The following is an 11,536-nucleotide window of genomic DNA, read 5'->3' as shown; positions in this document are numbered from 1 at the left end:
GAAACAAGTGTATTTTTATATTAAATTTAAAAAAAAAATCAAACAAACACCCTTCCCCCTCCAAAATCCCCCCAAAACAAAACAAAAAACACAAAAACGCGCGTATGCTTGCCTTTGCAATTCTAACTGAAAAAACGAATTTGGTTCACGGCGCAGTTCCAGTGGGGATCTCATCTCTGATTGGACGGTTTTTGCCTGAATAATTTATAGACCCGGAAGTGGGGCGGTACTGCTGTTTTGCTGTCGAGTCACCTCTGTCAGGATGGAAGAAAACGAGCAGCTATCATGCTGATTAACGAAGGATGCCGACTGCCGACCACCATAAACCTGGCATAGTTCGAGTACATTCGACGTACAGCTTAAACCCCTGCATCGTTTTCTGCGACGCTTTGGCAAAATGATGGAAGAAATCGACAGGTTCCAAGTGCCTCCAGTTAACGGAGAGACACAGCCTCTGGTAAGAGACGAAAGACAAATCCCCCCACCCAAAAAACAAAATACAAATCTCATGCAAATCAGTTTATAATGTAGGCAAAAGGGCAAGTTTTAGTGTCGCCTGTGTGGTTTTATAGTGATAGCCGTGTCATGTAATCTGCCTCTGAGCTAGCCGATAAAAATTTGGAGCTCTGGGACAAGCTGGCTCTGTGGGATGGGTGTAAATCGACCATCTATAGATGGAAAGGAAAGGAACGCGTCTGTTGGTTTCTCTGTACGATAAATATATTAGCATTACATGTAATAACTGATAGATGAACAAGCCGTTACTTTTTTTTCTCAAAGCAATTAAACTGCGCACTTTGCAGAAATCGTGATTCTTTCAAATTCACGTCAGTATGCGCTTGTTTACATCAATAGCTGACACAGCTCACTGTTTTCACATTTCGTCATTTGGTGACGTCTTATTTGGGTCGGGATGGGTGAGTCCAAATGGCGTGAATACCCATACTGCGGACTGAAGTGTGGTAATAGTTGGCTCGAGCAGGCCCAAAGTAAGAGGATAGTCCCTGCATATTTTACCCACTGACAAGTTTCGAGACCTGTCAGAAAAAATTGAAATGGATTTACTTCAGCACCAGCAACTTACGTCATTACCGTTTCCTTCTGCTTATAATGTTTCTCTCTCTCTAGATTTGAAATAAGTCGTGGTCACTATTGACAAATTGAACAACTGGCCTCATTCCCTGCGTTCAGTTTTGCGTTCATTTTTAAGTGCTTTTATATCAACAGTACATCACTGCCAGATATTACTAACACAGAAGCCTTTTTCTTCACATGTGAAACAAAGCAGCCTCAAACAGCTGCCCTTTTTTCTTTTTTTTTTTCTTTTTAAGCGTTTGCCTCAGGGGGTTAGGCAAAAGCAGTGCTCCAAGTCATACTGTTCACATTATACCCGTGCTTTTCCAGCCTTACTACCCCTGAGGAAATCACACAAGAACAGGCTTCCCTCACAAAGTCTCGTTTGCTTTGTGCAGCAGCGATCACCTTGCTGTGTTAAGATCAGATCCGTCTGCACTCGTGTTTGATCCAGAGAGGTTTCCTTGTGAAGCTGAATCAGAGATGGCCCTGCTTAGGCTGTGCATACAGTGGCGTTGGTCAGCACGTGCCCTAAAAGTCTTGAAATCACATTGTGTATTCCTTTTCATCTTTCAACTGTAAAAGGCGATGTGGGTTTAAAAATATTATTTTATAGTTCAGCTCACGATCTCAGCCACTGAGCCACATATGGCCGTGCATTTTAATGCTAATAACTTCATTGTGAATGGGATGCTTGAATGCTCATGGCACCTGCCTCTTTGTCAGGACTCTGTTTCACACAAATAAATCAGATTAATACTCAAGTTTGAGCCGTTTAATTCCTTTTCTATATGATATTTTTTCTTTCAGTGGGAAAAAAAAGCAACTTCCCTGAGAACTTCCCTTTTATGCTCTTCAGCACAAGAACATCTGACAGTGATTACTGTAGGCTACATCTATTTATGGAAGATTTCCCTGCAACGCACTGAGACAGCGATATAGTCATCACTGCCTTGCATAAGGAAAGCATTCAGTTGTTTTAAAGGCCACCTGATGTATCAGTCTTAGCTGCTATTGGCTAGTGGATGGCCGTGATGCATAATCCTAGCAATCGCTTGGTGCTTATGCCGTGTCAGCAACCTTGTGGCACTTCATCATCACAGGTAGAAAAGAGGTTGCAAGCAGGACGACAGAGTGAATGAATGTGTATGCGAATGCACGATGAAGGTCAGGCCGATGGCCCATGTTTTATTGTCATACATATAAATAAATATAATGCCCCAAGTGTCATAGATCATCCTTTAATCTTTCATCAGTAGTTGTCAGCAGTCAATACAGGGTCTTTGGGGACTATCTATGCTCTTAATGCATGTTTTATAAGGTCTAGTTCAATTTAATCTCATCTCATTGCATCTCATTGCCACCTAATATCCTCCACAATGGCTTGATTATCATTTGGGTTTGGAAATGTTAAATTCAATTCTTTGGGCCAACTTTCTACCTAATACAAGGTGTTCTGGGTTGTCATATTCCAGGGCCTGTTTTAACTTGCTTATCGTGGGTACCTGCTACTTGCCGTCTGTAATTGTGCTGTCCTATTTTTTAAGAAGTGGCAGGAATTTCTGTCACAAACAGCTTAATACCGAATCCTATTCATTATTCACTGGCAGGCTCTGCTGAAAATTTTCAAAAGGATTTATTTGACAGGCGGTGTGACCGTACAACATCACAGCATCTTTCTGTAGTGGAAGGAAAGCACGAAGAAGCAAAGTAAAAATCCGGTGGGTAAGCCTGAGGTTCTAAGGGACGGGCCTGTCACAGAACAGAAGATATTTGTGCTTGTTATGGTGGGAATACCTCATCTGTGTGCTGTGATTTCACAACCTCCTTTAATGTGTGTATCGTATCCACTATTGCAGTTTTCATGATTTTTTGTTTTTTGTTTTAATGGTCGCGCTGCTGAAAATGCACACACAAACTACTCTGTTTTACAGTTGTTTGGAATTTGGATCTAACATACATTGCGGGTGGCTCCATAGCACATTGGGCTGCACTTGTTTCACATTTGTCTAATATGTGAAAGATCCCTGGTTTGATCCTGGGAGGAGACACAAATCCCCTTTGGAGTTGTGTCAGGAAGGGCATCCAGTGTAAAAACTCCTCAATCAAACATGCAGAGCTACCTGCTATGGGTCACTTGTTGAAAATAGCTTTTTATCTTTCAGCTTATCTTTTTCTTGAGGTCATAATTGTAACTTGTCAGAGGACAGAGCTGCTGTTTGTCTTTCTGTAGATGCTCTATTGAAAGTGCACTGGCATGCTACATCCCAGTGAGGTTTGCCAGCTGCACTGCTCAGGAAAAGACAGCAATCCAGAGAGTCGTCAACACAGCACAGAAGATCATCGACTTTGCTCTACTGTCCTTGGAGCTCTACATGTCCAACTGGCACAGAGTGCATAATATATAAATAAAATGCAGACGTGTTTACTGTAAATGCAAAACTGTTGGCTGTATATAATTTGTAGATGAATACTGTGCTCCTTAAATGAGGCACAATAGGTTTATCTTATCTAATGTTACATAATTGCCAGCACTGTCTGCTTACTCAGCTTTTTTCACCCATAAACAGACTGATATGTAACTGCAAAGCATCTCTTTTATTATTCAGCAATTCTAAAAATATTAACCCATTACATTTTGGTGCGGTTCTGGTTTGCATTCTTTACAATTGCAAAACGCAGCATCATGTCCTCTCCGAGAGGAACAGTAATCTATTTACTGTCTCTGCTAAATGATTACAGATCAGCTCTATTTGTCTTTTAGAATTGACCTGAACTGGTATAGTACTGTAAGTGTTTTAGCCATCCACCACTACTTATTCATTTTAAATTGTCATAGCATATTCAGACAGGGAGCATACGCTATTTCAGATACACCACTGGTATGAATTTTTTAACTTAAAGTGTCAAATTTCAGCTCCAGATATTTATTTGCTTAAAGCCTTTTTTAAATATAGCACCCGTTTCTCTGGAGAGTATTCAAAGTTATCGAAAGCCAAATGCCTGGTAGCCTTCGTTCATGTGGCCCACTGAGTCCCACACAGCGCAACAAGGGGAGGCCTGTGGGATCAACATAATGTGCAGCTCTGTGAGGAGAGGAGGCCAAGTGCGGCCTACCTCCCCTCTCTCAATCTGGCGAAAGCGTGGCTTCAACAGCAACCCCCTCTGTTCTCCCACAGCCAACTCCCCATGCAATCACCACTTGCTCACACATGAAAGAGAGAGCTGCTAACATAGGCCGAACACTCAAGCCTATTGATGCTGCAATCCAAGCAGCGATAGAAGGCTGCAGGAAACTTTCCAGGGTGCTTTACCCGAGTAGGTTCTAAAGCAGGCTGATTTGCCAGCTTTGTTGGTTAGTAATAAATCAGACAATCACTCTCGTCTGAGTGAGTTGACTGGACTTTGTTCAGTCTCACATACCTCTACAGTAAAGAGTTAAATGCCAGTCATAAATAAAGAAACACAACCTAACACATCTTTCTTTTTCTCTAGGACCCCGCAGCATCTTCCACCTCAGAGGCAGAGCCTGACACTAAGGGAGAAAGTGTGGCCATGAACTACAAGCCCTCGCCGCTGCAGGTCCAAATAGGTATTGTAGTCAACACACCGCAAATCAATGCATGACATGTCTTCATGTTTATCATTTAGAAATCAATTACCTTTGCTGTGGGATACCACAGTATGCAGGTTTGCTTTGCTGTGTCATCCAAAGTCAACATGAGGCCGTAAACATCAAGCACCATGTGATATTTCTTATCTATACTGGATGTCAATGAAATTATTTTCCTTATTATTTTCAGTCTTTCTTACTGTCTAATAACTTCAGAGACCAGCTGTCTAACGGATGCTGTGTGTGTTGCCACTTCTTCTTGTTGACCTTGATGTTTTTTTCTTTTTTTGTGGCTAAACAACCAATCAAAACTTGGCTGATATGGGACAGTCCTAATAGATGCCATATTAAAATGACCTTGCACCGCACAGTAGCCTTGGTTCGCTACACTGTGGCATACTGTATTATATAGGCTGCATTTGGATAAAGCAATTTTGACATGAAAACAGGAAACTCGATTTAAAAAAAAAAAAAAAAAAACAGTCAAGGAACAATGCCAGTGTTTTTAGCTTAATTGGTGCATTTACTGATGACCTCGCATCCTGTGGTTGCCCAGAGAAACAGAGGGACCTTGCCAGGAAGGGATCGGTGAAGAATGGCACCGTGGGAAGTCCTGTCAATCAACAACCCAAGAAGAATGCCAGGACAAGGTAGCGGCTTCCACTGCCTGTTTGTTTCTCTGTTATTCTGACCCGCTCAGCCACAAATGTTACACTTTGCGCTCATTAGCATTTTTTTCTATCTTCAGTTCCCCATTCAGGTCTGAAGCTCAAAGCTCCTGAAATGCAAAACATGAGGACTGTGCGTCCTCTGAAAAGGCTTTATTTGCTGCAGGGCTGCTTTGGATGCCATCAGACTCCTTAATGCTATAGCAGAATGCAATTGGGCTTTTTAGCAAAGGCAGATTTGGTGGTTTGTGAGTGGGAAGGCTGATACAAGTGTTAAAACATTGTGAGTGAAACAAGTGCAACCCGCAGTATTACTGTCGCATCTGTTTAATCCCACTCCCTGGTGGATTAGTGGAACTATAAGAAAGGCTACCCACTGATCTTAACCCACATTCTCTCAGGCAGAAAGATAATCTGGCACTGCCTGCAGTTGGAAAGCTACAGATTAGCCTCTTTTTAGGGGGAAATGAATGGAATGGATGGTGGATGGATGGCATACATATCACAAATATCAAATGCTGTTATTTGATTCTATGACTTTTACATTTGCAGGTATTGCAGGTAATGTTGTGTTAGATTTCTTCACAAATGTGAAGGACATGTGCTGATTGCTTTTTTAAGTTTACTTCTAATATAGAAGTGTGCTCTTCTCCATTCTCTTTTGAAGGCTGGTGGTGCCAAACAAAGGCTACTCCTCCTTAGACCAGAGCCCAGATGAGAAGCCTCTGGTAGCGCTGGACACAGACAGGTAGGTACCGTACATGTTGTCACGTCGACTTAATTAAAATCATTTTTTTTTACAGACAGATTTTTAGGAAGTGTGCAGATGAGCTAAAAATACAACTGCCTTGTAGAACTTGTATTTTTTGTAGGCCTTTCTCTGTCACGTCGGCATATTAATCCAAAGAGTAACTTGAGAGAGTCCTTAACAGCCGGTATCCTAAAAAGGGGCAAAGCCTCTCCCAGGGCTCCGGATTAGAGGATAGCGGGGTGAGGATTTGGACAGGCAAAAGCAGCTCAAAGAGAGCGCTCACATCCACCCTGTGCCAGCAGGACAGTATTTGACACAGATGAGTCCCACCCTTCGCACCCCCTTGTGTTGCTACATGTGGCAAACCCGCTCTTGTAAAACGAGCTCTCTGATAGCCAACAAAGCTTACATCATGTATTGCATCATATACTCTGTCTGACAAGCTTTCTCTGACTCATAGCCTCACGGGATGCCCATTTGTTCATTGTTCACATTTTAGATTCATGTACACGTCCTTCACTCAATGTCTCCCCGTTTTACTCTCTCTATATCTCTATATCATCTTTCTCTACGAAGGCAACAGGACAAAAATAGACAAAACCTTTGTCTGAATACATTTTGAGCTTAAATATGATACAGAAATGAAAGAAAATTTAATTTACTATTTATAATTACATATTTTTTCATTGCCACATACATGATACAGTCATTTTTCCTAAAAGTCTCTCAGCCAAATGCCTCACAGTCGTTCTGCTGTTGTTTGTCCAGCATCACTCAACACTTTAACACAACCTAATGCAGGCTATAATATTCTGTTATTTCTTATCTCCGTCATTTGATAAATTTCATGTTAGTCACGGACCACTTACCAAAGATGTTGTATCACATTCTAATTAACACTTTTAGTTCCTTTTTCTCACTACAGCCCTGATCAAACACACATTTTTAATAGTTTCTGGTCCTCTAAAGCCTCCACTGACTCTGCTAAATATAGAGTAGTTATGGAGGCGTTGGTTATGCTAATGATCAGATCTCATGAGCGCATATCTCATCGTGCATGAGTGACATTCATCAGGCTGTAATAAGCGATTTACGACAGCTTTGTCTTAACTAAGAGTGTTTAACATGAAACTACGGTAGGAAAAAATGTTTCTGTGAGGTCCAGTAGTTTGGAAATTTCACCACTTTGTGTTTCCCTTCAAAGGTTACATTCAGATTTTCTTTGAAAGATGAATATAACACCTTTAATTAATATAATCCCTTTTCAAAGAGAAGTGCTGCTCAGGTAGTGTAAACTGCATGCATTATGCTGGATAATAGCTTCTGAGTTTCTAGTGGAACTGTGGAGGTTTGCAAGTCTTAAAATTTAAATATCTTTATCTGGAGAATAAATAACCCCAATAGAGGCTGTAAATGTGATACGGGCAGTCATGAATCAGTAGACTGAGTTTTGTTTTGTTACTGCAACTGCTGCGACCGGCTTCAATTCCCACTATTTCATTATCACTACAACTTACTGTTTCATCGACGCCCCCCCACCCCATTTTTAATGTCTAACCACTGATGTCGTGTCTTGCAGTGACGATGACTTTGACATGTCCAGATACTCCTCATCAGGATATTCCTCAGCCGAGGTGAGATGTCTGAGGGACCAGGTATTTATACACATATTATATTGTTTCACAGCATCGTGTGGTGAAATCACGAAAACCGCCATGTGATCACACACTTCCTTTGTCACACCAGATGTCTGTGCGTATGTGCGTCCATTCAAGTGTACACTGGCGTCTTCGATCTTTCACTCACACTCACCTGTAATGACTTCTCCATAATTGTCATCCGGATAGATTTGTTCCTTTTCATTTCTTCCACTTAGAGTAGAATAAATATATAAATTATTTATATTTTTGGGGTTCTTGACTCAAGCCATTACATTAGTAAGTTCTCTGTACTCTGCTATATTTCTGCTTTGTGTGTCTTTTTATTAATTTAGACTACAAAGATTTATTTTCTCTCTATTGATCTATGCTATATATTTCTAGAATCAGCATAGAAAGTTGATGCCTGATACTTGTTTCTTCGGGTTTCACAGCAGATCAACCAGGACCTGAACATCCAGCTCCTGAAGGACGGTTACCGACTTGATGAGATTCCTGATGATGAGGATCTGGATCTGATCCCTCCTAAAGCAGTCAACCCCACTTGTATGTGCTGCCAGGCTGCTCCCTCCACAGCCTGTCAAATCCAGTAGCACTAACCCCACCTACACAGTCTCCTCCATGCCACCTGTACTGAGGCCAACAACTGACCAGAGTGGCAACAGAGGAAGAAAAATTAAAGGCTGGCAAAGGCACAAAGGGAAAAAAACAACAACCAAGGGTTTATAAATGCGAAAATTGAATATGTACAGTATCTGTGCATGTTCCTCCTATGGTAGGATCTGTGCATCTTACTTCTGCATTGTTGGTTCAAAAGGGACTCGACTGATGGCAGAAACATTACCTCTAAGAGAAACACACGACTTTGTTTGAACTTCCATCTCATGCTTGTGGATTTTCTGGCTTAAACAGACCGCGATGGTGCAACGCTGGTGAAGAAAAAAAACTGTAAAATGACAGGAGCTCAACCAAATACGTGTGATGGTGACAGGTTGTTATTACCGCGTCATCTGCCCATCCAAGCAGATGACTTCTTCTACTGATGTACACAAAGGACAAGAAGAGATCGGAAGCTTTGTAGTGGCCATTGTTTTTCTTTTTCTTTTCTTTCAGCCAGTCTGCTTTGTCTTCCTGTGTATATATGTGTCAAACATGATGTGTGTGATTAAGCCCAGGAACACCGTGCTAAATCATCCAGCTGCCGATAAAACACTAATGCTATAATAAAGTAGTAATCCAGATTCCTTTCTTTTTATTTATTTTTTCTTTTACATGTTTATCTTTAACACAAAGATTGTACTGGGCCGTTGTTTTATATTTAGTTTAAAAAAAAGAAGCAGAAAAATGCATGTTGCCTGTTAACACTGTGCCCAGATGACCAGCCTGTGCAGATAATTTATCCGTTTTTATTGAGCCCTTAGCACATCCTTGTGCTGAGGAGACATTAATGTGCTTTCAGAAACATAGTTAATCTCATTTAGGTTCACATACTGTAATATCAGTAAATCTAGTGAAACCATATAGTGTCAGCTCAGCGAGTAAATGTGTACTTAAAGTGTGTTTGTCTGCATTAGCCTCCCTAGGTGACGGTTCACATAAACTTAGGAAAGTAGTAGAAAGAAAAGGGGTGGGAAATGGGAAATACATTGGTAGGGATGTAGTGTTGGTCACACATACAGGGTTCTGAAGCATGTTGAAGTGATCTCATAATGCTTGGATGCTGATTTTCTTTTTTTAATCTTATATTTTCCCGTCATTCTTCTTCTTTTTTTAGATAGGAACATTAACATGCCATCCCTTTTCATTTTTACGTTTTTTTTGTAAAGTATGAAACGAGTGCATATTACTTGAGTAACAATAGAACTCATTGATGTGGGGACAGGATCTGTACGTGTAGCATATGTTGACAGTGCTTTATGCCATTCACTATTTTCAGGTTCTATAGAAACTGTTTATTTGTGGGGCGATCGTGGCTCAAAGAGTTGGCAGTTCGTCATGTAACCGGAAGGTTGCCGGTTCGAGCCCCGGCTCGGACAGTCTCGGTCGTTGTGTCCTTGGGGAAGACACTTCACCTACCGCCTGCTGGTGTTGGCCAGAGGGACCGATGGCGCGATATGGCAGCCTCGCCTCTGTCAGTCTGCCCCAGGGCAGCTGTGGCTACAACTGTAGCTGCCTCCACCAGCGAGTGAATGTGAGAGTGAATGAATAGTAGAATTGTACAGCGCTTTGAGGGCCCTGAAAAGTGCTATATAAATGCAATCCATTATTATTATTTGTTGTTTAAATGTACTGAAAGAGCATTCTTTGTTTTCCTTCTTTCTTTTTAATGATTTTATTACTCTGAGATTGGCAGAACTCTGCAGACAACATTTATTTTTTGGTTGATGGTAAAAGTCACTTGAACGTGAATCGACTCCAAAAGAAATGATCATGTAAGGTCGCGCCAGCTGCTTCAGAAAAATTCAAGTAATGAGCTTTTAGAAGTGTACCACTGTTCATGATCATGAAGCATTCAGAGACACCATCTCTTTAAAATAATTTCAAAATCGATGAGCTCTACAGCTTGAATGAAACGTAGCTGATAACGTACATGTGAGTCTGTGTGCACTTTACATTCAATTGCAGTGTATAGTAACAAGAAGTACTGACGAATATTCAAGGAGTTACAAATACTGCGCATCTACGGTGCAGAGCCTCATTTTGAGTCTCTTGTTAGATGTGCGGCTGTGTTTCTGGGGGTTCTGTCAAAGCTGATAATGTGTTGATTTCTTTTATGTTTTTCTGTTATGATAATGAAAGACTACAAAAAGCACCAGTAACAATCAAGATCTAAAAGATTGATGCGATTGGAGATACAGTGTGTAATGTTTACCTCCTAAAGGACTCTTGCTTTGTGATCTTGCTTTTGCTTTTTGTTGTTTACGTTTAAGTTTGTAGTGGTGGTCATCAAGAGATGAACCTTTGCACTGTACTATATATAAGGAAGTAGTACCGTATTTATAGCATAAAACAACTAAAAGTTGATTGGATAGAGATAACTAAAAAACTATTTATCTGAATTAACAATTCAGAAAATATTGCTTATTTCCCTTTTATCCCTGATAGAACCTCAGTGTTCCTGCAGCATTTGATTTAGAAAAGTGCACACTAAAAATAGTTTACATTTTGCAAAAAGGTGCCATGTGTTTAGACAATAAAATCATGTGCAAAAAGTAGAAAAGTCCATCAACAGCACAGTAGGTAATTTAAAATGTCACCAGTGTAGCTAGTAGGTGGATGCACAGTTAGCATATATGATGAGGAAGTGATTGCGTGTGACTGTGGAGCTGTATTTTTTTTTCCACCATTAACATCATCCTAATGGATTTTCACACAAGTCATCACAATTATCTTCTACCGATTGCAATACTTGTGGCTGATGTATAAATTAAGGTGTAGCTGACTTCTTCACTGACTTGAGTTTAGGGTAATTTCTTGTAATTGATGCTATTTATTTGCAGTTGTGTGTTTTTTGTTTACTTTCACATGTGGGAAATAATTCATACACAGACTGAAGCTTTTTATTTGTTGTTATGATGATTGTGAACAGGTTCCATTTAGATTTTAATAGTGTTAAAGTTCTGTGTATAGTACAACATATCAAAAAAAATAAAAATAAATATTAGATATCTCAACTTTGATGGTGCCGTGTGACTCTGTAATATCCAGTTATATTCTTTAACTTCTTTAGACTCTGGTAGTTTTCCCTGCAGGAGATGAAACAAACAGCTAC

At 40.4% G+C, this 11,536-nt stretch overlaps 1 protein-coding gene across 2 annotated transcripts; it reads left to right on the top strand.

Annotated features, from left to right (window-relative positions):
* The first annotated feature begins 209 nt into the window (after nt 1-209).
* Nucleotides 210-11,438, top strand: fam219aa (family with sequence similarity 219 member Aa). Of its 2 annotated transcripts, none has more exons than XM_004545214.5 (6): nt 210-457; nt 4,570-4,666; nt 5,244-5,337; nt 6,023-6,103; nt 7,686-7,761; nt 8,199-11,438. In XM_004545214.5, exons 1-6 carry the CDS (start codon nt 398-400, stop codon nt 8,355-8,357), a joined length of 567 nt encoding a protein of 188 aa, XP_004545271.1. In that variant the 5' UTR covers nt 210-397; the 3' UTR covers nt 8,358-11,438. The 2 variants fall into 2 exon arrangements, with proteins under 2 accessions (XP_004545271.1, XP_004545272.1); XM_004545215.5 differs by having other exon boundaries at nt 212-457; nt 7,686-7,740.
* The last annotated feature ends 98 nt before the right edge of the window (nt 11,439-11,536 follow it).

Source organism: Maylandia zebra, linkage group LG5 (genome assembly GCF_041146795.1).
Source record: "Maylandia zebra isolate NMK-2024a linkage group LG5, Mzebra_GT3a, whole genome shotgun sequence".
NCBI lineage: Eukaryota > Metazoa > Chordata > Actinopteri > Cichliformes > Cichlidae > Maylandia > Maylandia zebra.
This window is presented reverse-complemented; position numbering and strand designations above follow the sequence as displayed.

Excerpts from the sequence above, each read along its gene's own strand:
- fam219aa (XM_004545214.5), top strand. The coding sequence starts at position 398 with ATGATGGAAGAAATCGACAGGTTCCAAGTGCCTCCAGTTAACGGAGAG. Across the intron at positions 4,667-5,243 it reads GCCGCTGCAGGTCCAAATAG|AGAAACAGAGGGACCTTGCC; the intron begins GTATTGTAGTCA and ends GTGGTTGCCCAG. Across the intron at positions 7,762-8,198 it reads TGAGATGTCTGAGGGACCAG|CAGATCAACCAGGACCTGAA; the intron begins GTATTTATACAC and ends CGGGTTTCACAG.